Genomic DNA, 22,010 nt, shown 5'->3' with positions numbered 1-22,010 from the left:
TCATTGTTGAGAAGCGATAAATAGACAGGTGTTTGGCATAGAACATAATATGTGGATTAATTAACCCCAGTCCCCCTAATGACTTTGATCATTTCTGTGAAATGTAAATTTGGGTAGTAAAAGTTAAAGTGGCCATATGGATGAGAATTTGGTATTTATTTTGGATTTTTGTTTGATTAAAAACAACTTCACTATGTTTTTCTACTTGAAAAAATAATGTGAAAAAACATGCCAAGTCCTCAATAAACGGCAAAACATTGAACAATGTGTAAAATGTTTGTTATTGTATGTACAATAACAAACTTTTTACACGTTTTGCATCATTTTGCAATGCATTGAGTTATGAACATGGACTTTGTATATGTTCTTTCGCATTATTTTTTCAAGTATAAAAACGTAGTGAAGCTGTTTAATCAAATAAAAATCCAAAATAAATACCAAATCCTCATCCATATGGCCACTTTAAGTTTTGACATACACATCATATTTACTGCAGATTATAGTTTGGCAGAGGTTGGTAACCATGATGGTCTATTTTGTTGATAGTATCTTTAAAATCGTTGATGAGTGTGTTAACTTGTTTGTTGTCAGCAGAGTTTTTAAAGTCTCTGACGTCACTCTGTCATATCCAAGATATGTGTATGGCTGGTTGCATTTGAATATTGGTATTTGTGCATTTGGGATACATACATACAGAGCAAATCTATGAATTCAAGTTGTTACTATGATTCGAGTCTAAAATGTCTTTTCTCTGTCTGTAGTGCCAACTAACATGCTCATTACGCGGATTGTGCGTGGACAAAAAAATACTGAACGCAAGGTAAGTGCATAATTTTGGAAACAATATGTTAGTCCTTGACAAAAATGTAGAACTACATGTATATGATTATGAACATGCTCTCATGACATCTTAAATATGTTTTTCTTTTGTCACGTCACTTGCCTTTTTTTTAAAAAGGGAGGCTTAGGGGTGGGTGTGGTATATTTGTGGTCTGTTTCTTGGCCTTCCCTCAATTTCCATTCTCTATGAAAGATACCCCCCATTCATATATTTCAAAAACATGTTAGTCAGAAGTGAACAAGGACCCGGTACCCAAGGACTCCATTCCACTACTGCCACCATATAGAATGGGTTGTTTCCTAGTACCAGAGTGAATTTGTGTGAAAGCACTGCGTTAATTACTTCCCTTGTTTGGCAAAAACACACTGTCTAGACAATCATGATTCAAAAAAAGATTGATAACATGATTCAAAACACTAGTGCATTGAGAGCAACACTTTAAATTAAGCTCACCAGTTTTAATTTTGACCACATTCACTTTACATCAGCACAATGTCTATGAAAACACCATCACTAAAATTCATTAAAATATAATCAAAAATTCTTATCTAAAGAAAGTTTGTATTCATATTCGATAGACTGCCACTGTTCCACGCAGCTTCGATGTCCGTGAAATACCTGGCAGTTATGAGGAACCTGAGGGCAATGATCATCCTGAAAGTATAGAATATCTTGAACAACTATTCAATGTTTTGGACAAAGAACAGGTGTCAGGAGCACTGATGTCGTACCTACTGACGCCGACATATGAGTGTAAAGGCGATCTCCGAATGGGGGATGCACCGCCCAAAGATGGTGGTTGGAATATCTGCACAGATGTTGGTCTTAAGTCAACCTCTTGTATCGTCTATTCTGTAGGGTAAGTACAGCCCATTTCATATTAGTGTTCACTGGCTTAGTTTAAGAACACCATCAGTTCAAAATGTTACTTCAAATGTAATAATGACAGAACAATCCTGGACACAACCATATAAACGATGTCGCAATGCATATTGGGAAAATTGACTATTACCAACTAAATGGCAACCTGTATATACAGTACAGTTTTCGCATTTTTCGCGTTCGCTTTGCTTTGCCTTCGCAGTCACATCGCCTCATTATCGCTTCAATCAATTCGCTTCATAACTTGGAATCACTTCATGAAGGCATTCGCATCGCAGTCATTTCGCTTCGCATTCGCTTCTTGTTCGCATCGCATAAAAAAACAATGAAGGTCGCTTCACCTCAAACAACAATGAAGGTGAAGCGATACTGTGAAAGGTATGACAGTATTTGTATACATCTGTTTTCACTGCTGTACACAGTGTGCGAAATTAACGAGACCAACAGTTTTCAGCCAGGACCAAGAGTTTCTGAGCACTGCTGGTCCTTCTGACCAACAGCTCTATGGAATTTAGCAGTAGGGAGATTGTTATGACATCAAAGGCATACAACTTGTCCTGTGGCAATAAACATGTTATCAACGTACAATTAACATATACAACGTATACAAGCTGCAGAATTTAATAGGACTAAATGTTGCGATGCGTCGTGTAAGTAATCTGAATATTCATGTCTCGACGCATATTCATGTACCTATTGTCCTATATACCTATTGTCCGTTATTCATGACCCCAAACTGCGATCATTTACGCGTAGTCTTCATTGAGAAAAAATAACGAAACAAAAAGATTTTCTTTCTTGTGCAAATCAGTTTCATGCTTACTTTTTTTAATGTTATTCATTCGATGCCTTCTATGGCATTCGTACAGTCGGCTAGTCAACTAAGTGTTTCAGATATATTCAGGTGTTTGCCTAACATGTCTTGCCTAAAATAGTCAAAACTGCACTTCCGCAACCGGAAATTCAACTGCATTTCTTTGCCCATGGAAGTAGAACCCTACTTCTACTTCCATGCTTTGCCCTACCATGGCCGCCAAGCATGAGCATGTAAGTTGAAGTTGTAGTGTTAGTTTGTCGACCGTGCAAAAAACAAAGTCTAACCACGATTGATGCTTAGAGACTCACTCAATTGTACGACAACGCCCCATTAAATGTGTCTTAACTAACGTCAGAAAAAAAGTTAAAACCAAATTTTCGTAAGTAAATATTGTAATTTTCGTAAGTTTTAAGTTTATTTGAAATGCGACATTGTCACCGATGTCGGGAATGCAAAAAAAATATGGGGCCGGATACAAAACTTTCAACATAGATGTACGTTGTATTTTGCTTACTTCTGTAATTTGAGTCTTGTAAGTTTCATTTTAAAGGTATAAAGAGAGTAAAGTACATAAAACGGCAAATGAAAATAAAAACTTCGTTCATGTATCGAAGGTAGTGTATTCTAGATAATGTCCGAACAGGAGATCGGAAAGGACTGCGTAATACTCAACATTTATTAACGTAAATTTAACCAAAAGGGTTATCGTGCCGTAGACAGAAAAGTAAAGTACAACCCCACATAATTTTAGTAACCGTAGTGATCTATACTTTTCGTTTCAAATCCTTTATCATGCAAATATGTCGGTACACTAGTGCCTCCACACAATGCGATTCGAAAACAAAGTTGAGGCGATGCGAATGGGGTGCGATGCGAATGCGAACTCAACGCGAAAGGGAAGCGAAGCAAAAACGATGTTTAATTGAAGCGATCTCTCGTAAACTTGACGTTGAGGCGAAAGCTTAGGCGAAAACTGTACTGTACTTATGTGGTATATATTTAAAGGGTTTGAAATTGTGGAAATCAAATAGTAAGTAATAATTTTATCTTCGATTGATCACTTGATAAATGAATGCATTAATGAGACAGATCTAGACACCAGTCATCACGATCAGTTTTACAATTCAACATATAGCCTTGATAAATTGATATGAAAATTTGAAAGAACTCCATTCAATATAAAATGTTTTATTTATTCTGTGTCTTACCATTTATCTCCAGTATTGGCGACAACTGGTCATTTGATGATGATATGGCAGCATACGGATGTAACGTGTACAGCTTTGATCCATCGTAAGTAGTTTTATGACTTGGCTGATTTTATTAATTATTAATATTAATAATAATAAACTTTATTCAGATTCGATAACATCATATGTAAATGCCTTTTTTGTGAGGATCAAGAGTTATTATCATCCCTAGCAAAACGCTAAATCTACACCTGGTCCCCAATTATACAGCTGGGTTGACTGGAGTACAATTGTGGTTTAAATCTTGCCCAAGGACTTTAGCCACTCAGAAACAAATGGCAGTGACGGGGCTGCAACCTGCAGATTCCAAGTCAGCCACTCTAACCATTCATCCATCATCACTCCACAACCTGCAACCTGTAGATTCCAAGACAGGCACTCTAACCATTCACCCATTATGACTCCACAACCTGCAACCTGTAGATTCCAAGACAGGCACTCTAACCATTCACCCATTATGACTCCACAACCTGCAACCTGTAGATTCCAAGCCAGCCACTCTAACTATTCATCCATCATGACTCCACAACCAGCAACCTGCAGATTCCTAGCCGGCCACTCTAACCATTCACCCATCATGACTCCGCAACCTGCAGATTCCAAGCCAGCCACTCTAACCATTCACCCATCATGACTCCACAACCTGCAACCTGCAGATTCCAGGCCAGCCACTCTAACCATTCACCCATTATGACTCCACAATCTGCAACCTGCAGATTCCAAGCCGGCCACTCTAACCATTCATCCATCATGACTCCACAACCTGCAATCTGCAGATTCCTAGCCGGCCACTCTAACCATTTACAATTATGACTCCGCAACCTGCAGATTCCAAGCCAGCCACTCTAACCATTCACCCATCATGACTCCACAATCTGCAACCTGCAGATTCCAAGCCGGCCACTCTAACCATTCACCCATTATGACTCCACAATCTGCAACCTGCAGATTCCAAGCCGGCCACTCTAACCATTCATCCATCATGACTCCACAACCTGCAATCTGCAGATTCCTAGCCGGCCACTCTAACCATTCACAATTATGACTCCACAACCTGCAACCTGCAGATTCCAAGCCAGCCACTCTAACCATTCATCCATCATGACTCCACAACCTGCAATCTGCAGATTCCTAGCCGGCCACTCTAACCATTCACAATTATGACTCCACAACCTGCAACCTGCAGATTCCAAGCCAGCCACTCTAACCATTTACCCATTATGACTCCACAACCTGCAACCTGTAGATTCCAAGCTGGCCACTCTAACCATTCACCCATTATGACTCCACAACCTGCAACCTGCAGATTCCAAGCCTGCCACTCTAACCACCCTGCACCCACCATCATGACTCTACATCTTGACTCTGCCTTTCAGCATGTTACCTTGATCCTTAGCTATCCACACTTCTGCGTGAAAGTTGCACTAACATGAGGGTAAAAATATAAGTTGTCCAATTGAAAACCTTAGGTGTCCATTTTTAACTCTCTAGACTTGACTATTCAGCTTTCTTCTGCATGGAAACCTATTGACTGCTAATATTATTCCAAATAAGCTGTCAGAATAACAGTGAATGAAAAGCTATCAGAAAGCTAAATTAGCTATCCTTTTTGGCATTGGTTTATGTCTGCCTAACAATAAATGTGTACCTACAAAAATGCAAGTTTTACTGACTAGACCTTTATGCTGCTGATACGTTTTGACTACTGGTATGGTACTATCCATTCCACTAACATTAATATTTAGACATTTGAGTGAAATATTTTGATTTTATGAAATGTGTATCGTTGGTCAGAAAGCGTGGATAGTTTTACTGGTTTTGAAATATGTATACCTACTGTGCTAGATGATAAATAGTGACATATGATGTGAATTTTAATGAATTGTTTCTGGGGACATGATCAGCCAATCACAAAGGGAGACATTTTGTCAGTGATGTTTAAATGACTGGACCTATAAATCCATGGTTATCTTATTTTATTTTGTTGTGTATGGATGGGTGGGTGGGGGGGGGGGGGGGGTTGTAAAATGTAAAGTGACTCCATTAACATATTTTGTCATTTCTACAGCATAGAACTTACTGATCACCAGCGTTCTGAGCGTATTTGGTTTTATAACATGGGACTTTGGGATCAAAATGAGGAAGAAAGGCAATACAATAAAATTGCGAATGGAAACAAAAGAGTTATGCAAACGTGGAAATGTCGTACATTGGAAAGCATAAAAAAGATGTTACATCATGAAAATGTAGGTGGTAAATATTGTAATTTCTTACATTATCAGATTGTTACTGCACTCGGTTTTAATCTATTTATAGCTGAAAGGGGCACAAGCTGAGTTTATACATATTTTGGCATAATTTGTGCTGCATATTAAAACTGTACTTGTAGAATTCTATTTACTAAAGCACACTACAACCACCACAAACCCCAGCCACATTGGTAAGAGGCAAAGCGGTTTAACCACTCGGCCACCGACAATATAGTGATGGTATATTGATGAGGTTGTCTCTAGTATTGAACAAGTTCAAGTTATGTTCTCTTAATATTTGCAGGATACACTTGATGTCGTGAAGATAGACATCGAAGGCCAGGAGTACAGAGTATTTCCACAAATGCTAGAAAGTGGTGTTATGAAAAATATCAGACAACTCGTCTTTGAAATCCACTTGTCTCCCGAGTTAGACAAAATAAGACTTTGGAAAACGTATGTCGATATTAAGAAGATGATGACTATGTATGGATTTGAGTTATGGTCCATCCATCCCAATGAAGTAGTCAAGAAATTAGACTTTGGCAAATATGCTGGCATGCATCCTTGCTGTTATGAACTGTCTTGGATAAACACCAACTTCTTGAACAAGGCATAGAGTTCTTGATGCAAGTTCCAAACATAATATTACCCTCACACTTCAAAGTTGAGAAAACAAACCTGTTTTGAACATGCCCTGAGGCAAATTTGAAAAGATGAGTGTCTATACAGGAAACTGTGAGATACAGAAATTGTAATTGTCTACAACTGCTGATATCAAAGTATTGATGAACAGAACCTGTTACAAACAGGGAAAGTAAAGAAATAAATTGGATTGATAACACTTGGTACAGCATATTGGAAGTACAGAGACTTGTATTACATTTCATGGTTTGATAAGAACTGTTTTATGGCCTCTTATGTGAACACGAAATGACAGGGGAACTTGAAATTTATTTGTGAACATGAAGAGGCCATAAAACTGTTCTTATCAAACCATTAAATGTAATACAAGTCTCTGTACTTTCAACATGCTGTGCCAAGTGTTATTAATCCAATTCAGTTGTTTACTTTCCCTGTTTGTAATAGGTCGTATTTGTCAATGCTTGAATGTTGACAGTTGTATTTGAAAAAAAAAATGCAAAATTTTGAGTGTAATGTCATACATCTCCAGCATGTTTTGGATGAAAATTCCACCTAAAGGGTCTAAGATGCACAGTCCATATAGCTTGCCTTGTAGTGACGATTTAAGTATGAACAGAGCCTGTATTCAGGTACTGTGGCACCTACAACTAAATTGTTATTTCATTTTGTTTTTGTTTCAAAATTAATCAGAGTATATCTACACAATGTACACCATATGTACACAATGTACATTGGATAATGAAGTTAAAACCTATAGATAACAGTAAGAAGCTATTCAGGTCAAAACTTGCCTTAACAAAATAATTTTTTTATAAATTAAACATATCGTCGGGTTTGAAATTTTTGGTCTTGAATTGATTTATGTGAAATATTTCTCAACGTAGCGATGAAAAAGTCTGTCTTATCACAAATGTGCGATGTTATTAATCTTTACGGCCCGGATATGGGTTATGTGGATTGAGGTTGTATGTTAGAAGGACCTGACTGTAGGAGGGCCTGTAAGCAGTGCTGTGTGTGAATAGAAACCCATATCCTGGATAGATTATATCATATACCCCATATAGTGGCATGAAAACTTCATTTGAATCACATCACATAAATTGGCTGTGAAATATTATTTTATTTGCAGAAATGTCAAAATGTGAAGAAATTAACAAATCACTGAGCGAATGGATCATATTGATGAGTGAACCACTTACCATATTTGGGCAAAGTGTGCCGGGCCGTGATACAGAAAATTATTGCCCCGGTTCGATGCGCATGCTCTATATTGAATTACTTTGGAAGTGATTCTCGGTATATGATAAATGTAATTATTGTCTGTTGGTCATTGAACACCATTGCATCAGTAACAGTCAATAACAAAGAATTTAATTTTTTATAATGAACTTTTTTGGGTTCTTGCCAACAATTTGCTTTTTTATTTTTCAATCTCAGACTTCTGTTTAAGCTTTTATATTATAATGTAGTGAAGGCTGGGTGTAATTTTATTTTTAGTTAATTGTTAATTTCAAAAAAAAAAATTATGTTTATAGTTGTTGTGATAAATACCAAGAATGTTTAATTGTGGATGATATTGCACATGCTCATAAGTGTGTTTGGTATGAATGAAGTGTAAAGAATGTAATGAAATCTGGTAATGCTACACCAATAAATACCTTACAGTAAATAATCTCAGTCTATTTGTCTTGACCAATCAGAACTCATCATCAGTATGCATTGTGTAAGCCTTGATCAATCACAAGTATTCATTGGTATACACACACACACACACACACACACACACACACAAATACACATTCAGTACTGTCCACCATGAGGTCACACCATCAACATAATTTATAAAGTTATTGTGTATCAAAATAAATATTCAGACACGTGCTGCATACATTTTACTAAGTAATTCAATTTATTTCATCATGATTAGAGTAGATAGTCTTTGCTTTTTATAAAACTAACGCCTTCTAAATTGTAAGGGTCCATTTCCCCTCACTTGGAAGTATGGTACTTTAAAATTATTTAATTCTTTTTCCCATTATATGCCCTTTACATGATTGCGTGAGAATTTAAAACACAATGCTTCCATTAGCCCTGATACAGTGAGCACCTCATACAAAAACCTTAACCTTTTGCTGTTACTTTGCTAAATAAAACGCAAACCCATTCATAGTCTGTAGGGTTACTACTCTGTGACAGGGCGCCCTCATACATCGGTCAACCCCTTTGATAAACCCATTCTCAGTTGAAATTAAGGGGTCACCATATACTTTTTTAAACTAGAGGTCAAAATGATATCAAACTTTCAACCATTTTGGAATCCAATATGGCCACCATCCAATATGGCCTCCTAATATTGTGTTAACTATGGGAAAATAACAGATTGTTGATTACAGACGTTATAAACAAAATAACGAACCCCTAAATTTCTTACATTCTTTCAAAAGGATCAGGATTGACTTTTCACACGGAGGGATTTTAAGAACTTTGGTTTTTAGGAAAACTGATCCACAAGGTGTTTTAATGATGGATAGGAAGTGGATTATACAGCTGTAAACATATGTCTGTCACACATCTCTATTTATTATAAGGAAGACGAGACTATAAGATAGGCTGAGCTGTTCTGCCCTTATCAGTTTTCTCTTAGACTGATGTAGTGGGTAGGCTGATGAGGGCGCCCTGACATGGTGAGTCTTACAGACTCTAGGAAGACTCTATAGTACAGGTCAGGTGAAGAAACTGTTTTCACACTGGGCTTATATATGACTAGCTCCATACTAACACAGCGTCAGCACAGTATGGTTCAATTTAAGAATCTGCTTTTAAACTGGGCTGGCCTTGGATTAGCTTTGTTATAACAGAGCACAGCATCAGCAGAGTACAGTACATCTCAAGTATTACTTTCAGAGTGGACTGGCACTGGGCTAGCTCCATGCTAACATCAAGTCAGCCGAGTACAGTACATCTCAAGTATTACTTTCACACTGGGTTGGCACTGGGCTATTTCCATGCTAACATCAAGTCAGCCGAGTACAGTACATCTCAAGTATTACTTTCACACTGGGTTGGCACTGGGCTAGCTCCATGCTAACATCGAGTCAGCACAGTACAGTACACCTCAAGAAACAGCTCTCACACTTGGCTGACACTGAACTAGCTCAGTGCTAAAACAGGATCAGCATATGCTGTTAACACTATGCTGGCTTAAAAACTTACCAGCATGTGTTAATAGTAATACCTGAAAACATCCATGTCTGCTCCAGCCTGACTGGCACACAGCTATCAAATCAGAATGGAGCCCCACAACACATCAGTAAAATATACATAAATTTTAAAGTCATAAAGGCAGACAATCGAAGGCACAGTGTACAATGTTACATGATAAACTTACATATTATGAATGAATACAATTTTTTTTTGCTTTAGGATGTGCATATGCAATGTCATGTCAGTGCAGTAAGGTCGTATTTGCCTATACAATTGCATAGCAGATACGACCTTACTGCACTGACGAGATGATAATAAGTCGTTCGGCGTTTTATATGATGATATCAAATTGGGCTCTTAATCTCTTTAATGGTTACAATTATTACCCCTGGCTCAGATCAGAATGGCACAATGGCCATTTTGTCTTCCTCAACTCCCTGGGGAGCATACAATCCATTGCAGCCATTTAAGTGCATAGGATTAAAGCCTTCACATTGCAACCTCTATCCTACCAGGTCCCCAATTATACAGCTGGGTTGACTGAGGCACAGTCGTGGTTCAAATCTTGCCCAAGGACTTTAGCCACTCAGAAATAAACAGCAGGCAGCGACGGGGCTCAAACCTGCAACCTGTAGATTCCAAGCCAGTCACGCTAACCATTCACCCATCATGACTCTACGTTACTGGTGGTACACAGTAACACTTTGACCTTTTATTCTATGTAGCTACAAATGTCATATTTATATCTGTCATTGATAATGAATCAAAAGAAGACGATGAACCCCAAAATTCCTATTATTATTTTAAAATGATAAACTTCCTTTTGGCAAAGTTTGGTAATGCTTTAAGAATTAGATTTTAAAGGAAATTCATATCTAAACTCAATGTGAGTTAAATAAAAACGATCAAGATTCCCAAAAAATCTAATTGTTGTACATGTAGTAATAGACTCTCTTACAGTCCTCAGAGCTTCACATTACTAAAGTTAACGCTAAATGAATTACTAGTATTTTGTATGTACTGATACCATCTACATAACGTACTCCATGACCGTACTAGAAAACACGGAGCGTCGCAGTCACACGTCAACGAATGGTTATCTCTATCATGGTCAATGAGGCGCACAGTACAAGGATATTCGAGTACGGTTAGTAGCTAGTATCGGTCCTGGTACATACAAAATAATTCGTTTAGCTTTCATTTTAGGAAAGCGAAGCTCCGAGAACTGTGAGAGAGTCTAATGTAGTAAATGACAATGCTGTGTAGAGTTGTTTATGTCAAGACTTTTACATTAAAATTTCATCTGAAAGTTGATTAAGAATTGTCATTTTGAATGGCCTTCTGTTTGATAATCTTTCTAGTTCTCAAAATTAATAATATTTACTGATCACCAGACTGATACATTATGTGCATTTATAAGAAGGCATTTTAGCCACTACCGGTACTTATTTTTGTGTTTTTTGTTTTCTGGTGAAATAAGTGAAAATAAGTGTTTAGCAAAAAAATGTCCATGTTTACTGTACTCTGATACAATGTATGTCTGTCCACCTAACAGTAGAAGTGATAACATTTCATGATTTATCTTAGTTAAGGCCAAAAAAATATATATCTGGTTCTGGTCAGTGCGCGCGTGCCCTGAATACCCTCACGTCGATCCTTTTTTTCCGATAATTTTTGCTTTCCCGTTCCTTATTTATTCCTGATATCAGGAGAACAAGCAGCTGAAATCTACCCTACATGCCAAGACTGCTTAAATACAAAGCCTAAACTGCTTCGAAGAAAAAGGAAGTTTTTCAAGAGATAAATATGATAGAACAGAGTATGTAAAGTGTCAAAAAAATGTGTATTTACTAATTTGAAACACAGTGAACACTGTATTTTGTGTACATTTCACTGTGATTACTGGGGTCCAGTGAACACTGTATTATGTGTACATTTCACTGTGATTACTGGGGTCCAGTGAACACTGTATTATGTGTACATTTCACTGTGATTACTGGGGTCCAGTGAACACTGTATTATGTGTACATTTCACTGTGATTACTGGGGTCCAGTGAACACTGTATTTTGTGTACATTTCACTGTGATTACTGGGGTCCAGTGAACACTGTATTTTGTGTACATTTCACTGTGATTACTGGGGTCCAGTGAACACTGTATTTTGTGTACATTTCACTGTGATTACTGGGGTCCAGTGAACACTGTATTTTGTGTACATTTCACTGTGATTACTGGGGTCCAGTGAACACTGTATTTTGTGTACATTTCACTGTGATTACTGGGGTCCAGTGAACACTGTATTTTGTGTACATTTCACTGTGATTACTGGGGTCCAATGAACACTGTATTTTGTGTACATTTCACTGTGATTACTGGGGTCCAGTGAACACTGTATTTTGTGTACATTTCACTGTGATTACTGGGGTCCAGTGAACACTGTATTGTGTACATTTCACTGTGATTACTGGGGTCCAGTGAACACTGTATTTTGTACATTTCACTGTGATTACTGGGGTCCAGTGAACACTATATTTTGTACATTTCACTGTGATTACTGGGGTCCAGTGAACACTGTACTGTGTACATTTCACTGTGATTACTGGGGTCCAGTGAACACTGTATTTTGTGTACATTTCACTGTGATTACTGGGGTCCAGTGAACACTGTATTGTGTACATTTCACTGTGATTACTGGGGTCCAGTGAACACTGTATTTTGTACATTTCACTGTGATTACTGGGGTCCAGTGAACACTATATTTTGTACATTTCACTGTGATTACTGGGGTCCAGTGAACACTGTACTGTGTACATTTCACTGTGATTACTGGGGTCCAGTGAACACTGTATTTTGTGTACATTTCACTGTGATTACTGGGGTCCAGTGAACACTACATTGTGTACATTTCACTGTGATTACTGGGGTCCAGTGAACACTACATTGTGTACATTTCACTGTGATTACTGGGGTCCAGTGAACACTACATTGTGTACATTTCACTGTGATCACCAGTGAACCCTTATTTCCACAAAAGTATTGAGGAAAAATGTATGAGAAAGATTTACTTGTTGTAATATACAATATTTCTCATGCTAACAAAATTCAAACAATTTATAAACAAAATGAACATAATACAGAGAAATATTTCTCAAAGGATATACACTTTATGAGCACCATTAAATAATGCCACAATCTGCAAAATTCAAATATGAAATCAAAACTTGTTACCATGGTAATGACCTGACTTGTACATTTTGGTCCATCCTCTTTTTTTTAAATCAAAATTTTAAAAAAATTACCAAGAAGGTACCTGGCCCGTACATTTTGGTCCATATGCATTACTAATACTTTTTTTTTTAAATTCAAAATTTAAAAAAAAATATGGAGTTTATTTCAAGAAGATCAAAAAACAATGTTCGAAATCTCTTGATTTAGTGTTAGCACATTATCGTAACCTTTTTTGCAAAAAGGCATCCCTGCGTGTATATCAATACATTACACATGATTTGGTAAACACCCTGTATATGTCGTCGCAACAGTGCAATCTGATTAAAATTCAATCAAGAGTTAGGCTATTTCTTCAATCTATAAATAAATTTCTATGCTTCAATTGTCCTTTATTATACATGTTCATGATTTGGTCTTTGTCACCCCTTCCCCATCCCCTTCCCCTCCCTTCCCTCTTTGATCAATTTTCATTGTCGTTTTGTTTAATCTCGCACGTATGTCTAGTCAGTCAAAACCCGATCTACAGTTAAACCATGAGAATTGAAACATGGAGGTTTAAGGTGAGAAGGGGGTCTGTATAGATAGTGTTCTTCCCCTTACACCTCCCTGGTTGAAACAGTGGCAGTAACATTCATATTTTAAGTTCTTAAACGGTGCATTTAACATTGTCTTGTGTTGAACATTATCAGTACTGAAAATCGGTCACATGTAGTGAAGCACCCAAGACGCAATCATGAACGTAAATAAAACTATGATTTATCAAGCAAACAGGAAGGGAATAGATTGCACTGAACAACTACCTGACCACGCCATCATATTACCCACAATGCATTGTGGGTAATTCACTGACAAAGGTCAATGCACTGTCTCATTTCCTGACATTGCCTTCTTCGATGTCAACATTTCTTTGCAGCTCACTTTTCCTTTGTCTTTGCTCATATTCTCTAGCTCTGTTGTATAACAAGACACCGATGACCACAATCATTGTACCAAGTCCACTCAGTAGTGTAACAGGATTATTGAATATGACCACAGACAGCCATATAAGGAGGGAACGCTTGGCCGTATTAGCAACACTAGAATTTGGGAGAAAAAATAACAATTTAATATTATACAACTTTTCATTTATTTATTTATTCATTTATTTATTTACAAAAAAAGATGTCAATGGGTGTATACCCAATAAGGCCTAATAAAAGAAATTGTGTGGTTCTGGTTACACTCAAATTTTAGAATAGGTGGGTAGGTAGATTTCTTATTTTATTTTATTTTTTCATGTCTGAGTTTCTAGTTCACGTTTTCCATTGTTTTCCAAATGGTCTCTGTGTTATTGGTTTCTTCCTATCATATGTACAGCCATTACAGATCGGAAGAACAGTTTTATATTGTCTTTTTAAGTTGATGTCAGTTTCCGCATCCACTATTTCTTGCGAGACTTCACAATTTTCACAAATTTATTTTTTTTCCCTGAATACATACAAAGAGTTTAGGGAGGGTAGGCAGTGAAAATCTAGGTGGGGTCGGGTAACTGGAACCAAACAATTATTTTTTCTAGGCCTAATAATGACCTCATAATAACTGTATACAATCATCACAAATACAACATTAACAACATTTAGATATTTGATACTAGATATTTGTGCTATGGGAATATTTTTTTTTTTTTTTTGTTGTTGTTGTTGAGATTTTACAGTTGTCAGCTAGTTCTCATAGATCAATTTTCACTAAATACCAGACTGGTACATTGTTTGCATGTGCAAGAAGGTATTTTAGTCAGCATACTTATTTACACATTTTTGCTTTCCAGCAAGATTAGCGAAAATAAGGTTTTATTTCTTTTCTCTTTTTTTTTTTTTTTTGGGGGGGGGGGGGAGAGAGAAAAAGAACGCAACAATGTCTACATAATTTTTTTTAGTTTTTTTACATGTGTCTAAAAATAAAAACTGGGAAATAAAAGTGAACACTAATAAATACCATGACTTTTTATTGTTATATAGGAATTCCGACACATTGTTTTTTTTTAAATCCATTAATAATAGTCAGATATTATGGATTTGTGTTAACATGATATCTTATAATCTTCAAAAACTTGTTGAGATAAAAATGTCCACAGTCCAATAAAGTGATAGATAGCTGACGTTTCAGGATTAACCTATCTATGAGCCAAAGCTTAACACTACTGAAAGTGTAGGAAATGTATGATAATACTAACATATGTAACACATCATAATACTATATTGGGTAAAGTAATATCCCATAATACTAACATCTGTGACATACCATAATATTATCTTGTGTAAATTAATATCCCATAATACTAACATGTGTGACATACCATAATACTATCTTGTGTAAATTAAGATCCCATAATACAAACATGTGTAACACATCATAATACTATATTGTGTAAATTAAGATCCCATAATACTAACATGTGTGACATACCATAATACTATCTTGTGCAAATTAATATCCCATAATACTTACCTGTGTGTGACTGGAGATATTCTCCTCATCAAGGCATATGCTGTTATACTTTGTAAATGAAAAAACAGACCATCAAAACAGAGTGCTGATATAAGTACATGATCTGGATATTTCATCTGGGATGGTGAACCCTGCAAAAAAGAGAATATTTTACTATTAAACAGAGTATTATGCCTGATATTTTGAAGTTATGCATGCCAACATAAAATGTATGTTATGAATGTGTGTGTATACATGTATGTGTCTGTGTGTCTTTCTGTCTGTCTGTATGTGTGTATGCATGCATGTATGTATGTATGTATGTATGTATGTATGTATGTATGTATGTATGTATGTATGTATGTATGTATGTATGTATGTATGTATGTATGTATGTATGTATGTATGTATGTACGTACGTCATATCTTACAGACTAAGTACACATGCACAATGGAAATAGTTAGTTTTTAATCTTCCTAATCACCATATAGAATAAAAGCTACATATACAATAATAATACCATATGTGTTTTATAAGGCGATATAACCATAGATTATTGTGACTATTATCTTGTAGGTAATCACCATAAGTACTACAGCATGTTTTCAAAATTAATCTTTTACCAATATGTGTCAGCTGACTTCACAACTACTAACTGATATAATAACCATGGTTACCAAGCTAAGAAAATGAGTTGGTCACCAGGTATCATAAATGTGAGGGAAATAGCTGGTGCCAGGATGAACTTACCATATAAAGAAACCATATTGGTACCTGTACAAATATTGCTGCTAAGCTAGTATAGAATTGAAGCTCAGGTGCTCTGGAAGCATTAAAAACAGGAGAAAATTGGTAAAAACTGGTCAAACGGACAGAAATCCCACACATTGTATTACAACTTTTTTTGGGGATCCCCAGTACAATGACAGGGGACCGCAGGTAGATTTTACATATACTTATCACCCATAACACAATACTGGTAGGGAACCCTGGTAAATGACAGAGGGATGCAGGTAGATTTTACCTACTTACCGTCCTTGACAAAAACAATGATATGGTTATGATATATTATGATATATAACACATACGATATAATATGTAGATGATATATAACATGATATGATATATAATTATAATACAATATATGATATGATATATATGATATGATATGATATGATATGATATGATATGATATGATATGATATATGATATATCATATGATGATAAAATGTATGATATGATATATGATATGCAGTGTTTTTGCTAAGGTTGGGGTACCCCAGTAACAGAAAGGGGGAATATGGTAAAATAACTTTCAATGCATACAATCATTATGGTGGCGGTAAAACAACAGGGGGAACTCAGGTAGATTTTACCTGCTTACCGCCCTTAACAAAAATACTGATTGATGTGTATTGAGGATGTAAAAATGGGTCTTATCACAGGTACATTTATCAAATCACTACTTACTTTAAAACATTTACAATTGTATGATTTCCAACATAAAATATATGAAATTATTTCAATACTTACGAATATTTATATTTTTCTCCACTTAACATTTTCTTTGAGAATACATTTTGAAGACTGCAGAAGAAAAAACAAGCCAAATATTGTGATAAAGTAGTGAACAGTTATCTTATTCTTTATATAGCTCAACTAGTGAAAATTGACATTCAGAAACTTCATACATTTTTAAAATGTCAACAAAACTTAGTCTAGATGCTAACGTGGTATCGGATCATCTCAGCCCCATCTAGCTCAGTGAGATAGCATACACCTCAAGCCAGGCACACACTAGAGGAATCAACTGAGCCAAATTTCACTCGTGGCATTTCCCTTGTGCTGATTCCTCTCGTGTGCGGGCAACTTTTATTGAGAATTTGGTCTTTCGTGGCCATGAGTCAAATATCTGGCAGGTGGATGAAAGTAAAAAAAATTGGTAACCATGGTAACCAAGTGTACTAGGAGTAGAGGATGGGAATGAATGATCACGGGATAGGTTCACAGTGGATCAATGCAGTATTATGGGATATAACTGATTAATAACGAGAAAAATGTTTATGCTGTTGTTGTGCTTTATGATGTTTACATACCTGTAAATAATAATTTTGATTACAATAATAAAATAATATTATATATTTATGAAGTGTCTTCAGCAATGAATGTCATTAAGGGAATAATCACCAAACTACCAAACGAAATAACTATCTCATGCTATGACACAATAACCGATGTCTTGTTGACTATTCCCTCTAACGCAATATCCATGGGAATTTAGGCTAAAAATCGACATGTTTGTCTTCTAAAAACCATGAAAATATTGTCATTATTGACGTAGAAGTTGCTCACCTGTATTTTAGACTGGGCACAAACATTTTGTACCTATGTCATCGCCATGCATGTGCTCTTTAAGAGAAAGTCATGAGCAGAATGCTCACATTCATGTGCACAGACACGGAAAAATTCACGCAAGGCCAAAAATATCAAACATGCTATCATTATAAACAACTTACCAGTCTACAAGATTGGTTGCTATGGCAGCCACGAAGCCTATGACGTTGAAGCTGAGTTCATATGCACTAGTAAGTGCTAATCCTCCCATTACTGGTATAAGTGATAAATTTACCCATAATCCAGTTTTTTCACGTAAAATAAGAAATGCTATTAAGACTGTAAATAAAGGTGCAGTACTTTTGATTGTTTCTGTAAATGAAACTGCAATGTTGTTTAAACTGACCAGTCCTAGCAACACTGTTATACATCTGAAAAACACAAATCAAACCAATTAGTAAATGTACAGCATGTCATGTGACCTACAGAATGTCATGTGACCTACAAAATATCATGTGACCTACAGAAGCTCATGTAACCTACATGTCATGTGACTTACAGAATGTGACCTGCAGAATGTCACTGAACTCAAGAATATAATGTGAACTTCAGAATGTCAAGTTAACTCCAGTATATCATGTGCAGCTTACAAAATTTGACCTACAGGCTACAGCATATAAAGTGAACCTAAGAATGTCATGTGACCTAAAGAATGTCATGTGACCTGAACAATGTGGCTCTGCAATGTCATCATGTGACATACAGGATATCAGTATTCAGGCATCTCACCTCATACTTCCTAAGAATGCCATGGTTACCAAAAAACGAGGTGGTTTTTCTTCACGTCTTGAATGTTGATATAAACAGCACGGAATGTACATCTTACAAAAACCACAACATGTGGTAACCAACATTTGAACAACACCTACAAGTACATGGAATGAACATTAGATATATCAATGCATTTTTCAACCATAGACCCTCCATCAACAGGATACACAACTGCGGTAAACATCGAAGGATATCTGAATGTTTACAGTACGATGTTCATTTGCATACATTAAGCTAAATAGTCATTTCCTGGACGCTATCTGAGTTGTTTACACTCAGTGATAGCCCCTTGTTAACCATGTACTTTTCACTAAATTTACCCACCACCTTGAAATTTTCAACTGGTTCAAAACTCTAAGAAGATCTATAGCATTTTATGTATTAAGTGCATACATTGTCTTTGTCGTGTATTTCTTTGTTCTATGGTATGAAAAGAGGCATTGATTGCGTAAGTGTTGTTAGAGGGTCTATGATTCAATAAAATCATATTGTATATTCTGTCAACAATACCTCAAGACGTTTAAATGTGATCACATTTTGAAAAATAGCTTGAGGTTATCAATTTTTTTGTCTGGGCAACCGATGTCAGAGATAGAATTATTGACTTAATGGTTGTTTTGCCATATGGTTGAGAAATAGGTATTTAGTTTTGACTTTTACTTGATAAAATAACTCTACCAGGGATCGAAATTAACAGTAGTCCTGTGTCCAAAGACTACCAATCCTTGTCATAGGGCTACCACAATTTGCAACTGGTAGCCCACTTAGTTTACCACTAATTATGCATGGTTTCAAGGATGGAACATTTACGAACATTATTTTAATAACACACATATTTCCAGTAGAGGAGCTCTGTTTTCAGTTCAGGAATATGGGACTATTGGTCACCATCCTTGGGCTACTAATTTCTGAAATTCTGAAATTCTGAAATTGGTAGTCCCAGTGGAAAAAAGTTAATTTCAAGCCCTGTCTATTAGTTGACTACTTTTAAAAGATGTGAAATATCATATACCATGTTGAGCTCTGCTCTGTAGCTCAATAAATTGTGAAAAAAAAACCTAAAACATATGTGACATGTTTGCACAAATAGAAAGTGATTTAAAAATAACTGTGTTCTGTTCATACATGTGTCATTTCACCATATGTTCAAACATCACCATTATAATCACCAGAGATTACCTATGTGTACCCAACTGGATTAAAATTCACAAATTGACAGTATAATAAATTTGTGCACATTTTTTTAGCTATTTATTGAGTTCCAAATATAACATATGATGGACTTCACTGTAAGTTATTCCATAAATTAAAAATCAAAAATAATACCCATTTCTCATCCATATGATAATGGCCACCTTATATGTAAATTAAATAGAACAAAGTTAACCTTTGACCTACCTAGAGTTGCAGGATCTCCTCCTAGTACAGACAAAATGTACTTATTCAGGAATAATGTACAGAAACTGAAGAAATACCACAATAATAAATACATGACAGCTGTGAAATTAAAAAGCCCATCTTTGCTTTCAGGATCTTCAAATTGGGTTGTGGATTCGAGTTTCTGTGATTCTGAATCTGAATCTGAAACCTTGTGGTATCTTTGTCCTTTAGCAGTGACAGCAGCCTTATGAAATTCATTAGTTTTGCTATTTTTTAACATCTGTGATTTCAATAATGTACTGTGGGTAAAACTGTTAGCTCTTCCGCGAGGTTGTTCTTGCTGGATATCTGTGGCATATCGTTCTCTAGTTGTATTCAAATCAACAGTGGTTGCACTCTGAGAGTTCAACTTGACAGCTTGTCTGGGAGAAGAATTGCTAATTTCTTTTTCGGAATCAGATTGAGTTCGTTTCCTCCCACTTTTGATGGCTTCCAACTTCAGCTTCTCAATATTGTAATGAGATTCATGTTCATTTTTGTATTCGGATTCTGGATGTGATTTTTGGAATGAATGGAATGATTTAGAAATAGTTGGTGATGCAGGTGGTGATGATGATGATGATGATGTTGATGCCGATGTCACCACTTGAGTTCGTCTGTTGAGGAGTACTGGGACTGAGTCATTTGGTGGGAGGGGTTGTGATATCACTCCTTGTGACCATCTTGGAGATGATGGTGGAGACACATGAATACCACTTCCATGCTGGGTAGTTGTTTCCATTCTATGATCACAACCAACTTTTTTATCACGATTCTTTCAAGTTCTGTACTTTTCAAACTCCATTCTGACGGTTATGGCAGTCTCTGTGATTCTATTGAGTACTTAGTAATGACAGCAATATATCTGAAAACAGTAAACAACAACATATGTGAACAACATCAACATATGTAAACAACAACAAATGTTAACAACAACAACAACAACAAATGTAAACAATGTCGTTCATGTACATTGTGTTAAATTTTCTGAGGTCCTTGGGTGAATGAACTTTAACGGGAATGCCACTCTAGCAAATAAAAGTATTTTCATAAACTTTGGGTTCTGGAAAGTCATTCATGTTTTCACATCACATCACTTTCATGCAATTACCAAAAACACCAAATTGAAACACTATTACATCTCCATTGTGCTAGCAGTGATCCACTGATGCATTATGGGATTTAGTAGACATGTATATGTATTAGATGAACACTGAATATTCATGACTATTTATCTGATGGTAATACGCACTTAGGAGTCATGAATATTAAGTGTTCATCTAATACTTTATACAGGCTTTTGCATTCATGGCACTACCTACTACTACATACTTATGTGAAATTGATTGTGCCATCTCAAACATTTTTTAAATTTTGGTCAATTAAGTTAGATGGGGTGGGGACTGAGGTCTAACTAAACAAATTTAGTTTTTTATCCTACAATGAACTATTTATCCGGTTGGTGGCGGATTTATGATTTATCTCACCTCTAATCATGTAAAATTTGGATTAACATTTGAGTTAGAAAAACTGTTGTCAGACAGAGCATAGACCCTCCACCCACAGAGGGTCTATGGACAGAGCCACACAAAGAGTTAATCTTTACCCCTAATCCTAAGTAAAGGAATTACGCTATGTAATCCTTATGGCCTCCACTGATAAGATAATTAACACTAAATTGAGAACTTTGGATTGAAACATTGGGCTTTAAAATAATTGATTACGGATTGATTTATGAGTCAAAAACGTCATCACCAATATATACAATATGTTATATTTGAGGTCAAAGTACACACACACATCAGTCATGGAGTCTCACTAAATTCATCCCTGCTGTAGTGTT

General features: G+C 36.1%; 2 protein-coding genes across 2 annotated transcripts; one reads left to right on the top strand and one right to left on the bottom strand.

The window, feature by feature from the left end:
* The first annotated feature begins 518 nt into the window (after positions 1–518).
* On the top strand, positions 519–6,839 carry LOC144451635 (putative methyltransferase-like protein 24). Its single transcript, XM_078142529.1, has 5 exons — positions 519–820; positions 1,420–1,700; positions 3,762–3,833; positions 5,859–6,036; positions 6,344–6,839. Exons 1-5 carry the CDS (start codon positions 773–775, stop codon positions 6,656–6,658), a joined length of 894 nt encoding a protein of 297 aa, XP_077998655.1. The 5' UTR covers positions 519–772; the 3' UTR covers positions 6,659–6,839.
* Positions 6,840–13,920: 7,081 nt separating this feature from the next.
* On the bottom strand, positions 13,921–20,909 carry LOC144451721 (solute carrier family 35 member E2A-like). Its single transcript, XM_078142625.1, has 7 exons — positions 20,147–20,909; positions 18,707–18,842; positions 18,100–18,348; positions 17,117–17,170; positions 16,334–16,406; positions 15,604–15,734; positions 13,921–14,192 (listed from the first exon to the last, which is right to left on the bottom strand). The coding sequence occupies exons 1-7, from the start codon at positions 20,907–20,909 to the stop codon at positions 13,985–13,987; spliced, it is 1,614 nt and encodes a 537-aa protein (XP_077998751.1). The 3' UTR covers positions 13,921–13,984.
* Between the last annotated feature and the right edge of the window lie 1,101 nt (positions 20,910–22,010).

This window comes from Glandiceps talaboti, chromosome 21 (assembly GCF_964340395.1).
Source record: "Glandiceps talaboti chromosome 21, keGlaTala1.1, whole genome shotgun sequence".
NCBI classification, from domain to species: Eukaryota; Metazoa; Hemichordata; class Enteropneusta; family Spengelidae; genus Glandiceps; species Glandiceps talaboti.
This window is presented reverse-complemented; position numbering and strand designations above follow the sequence as displayed.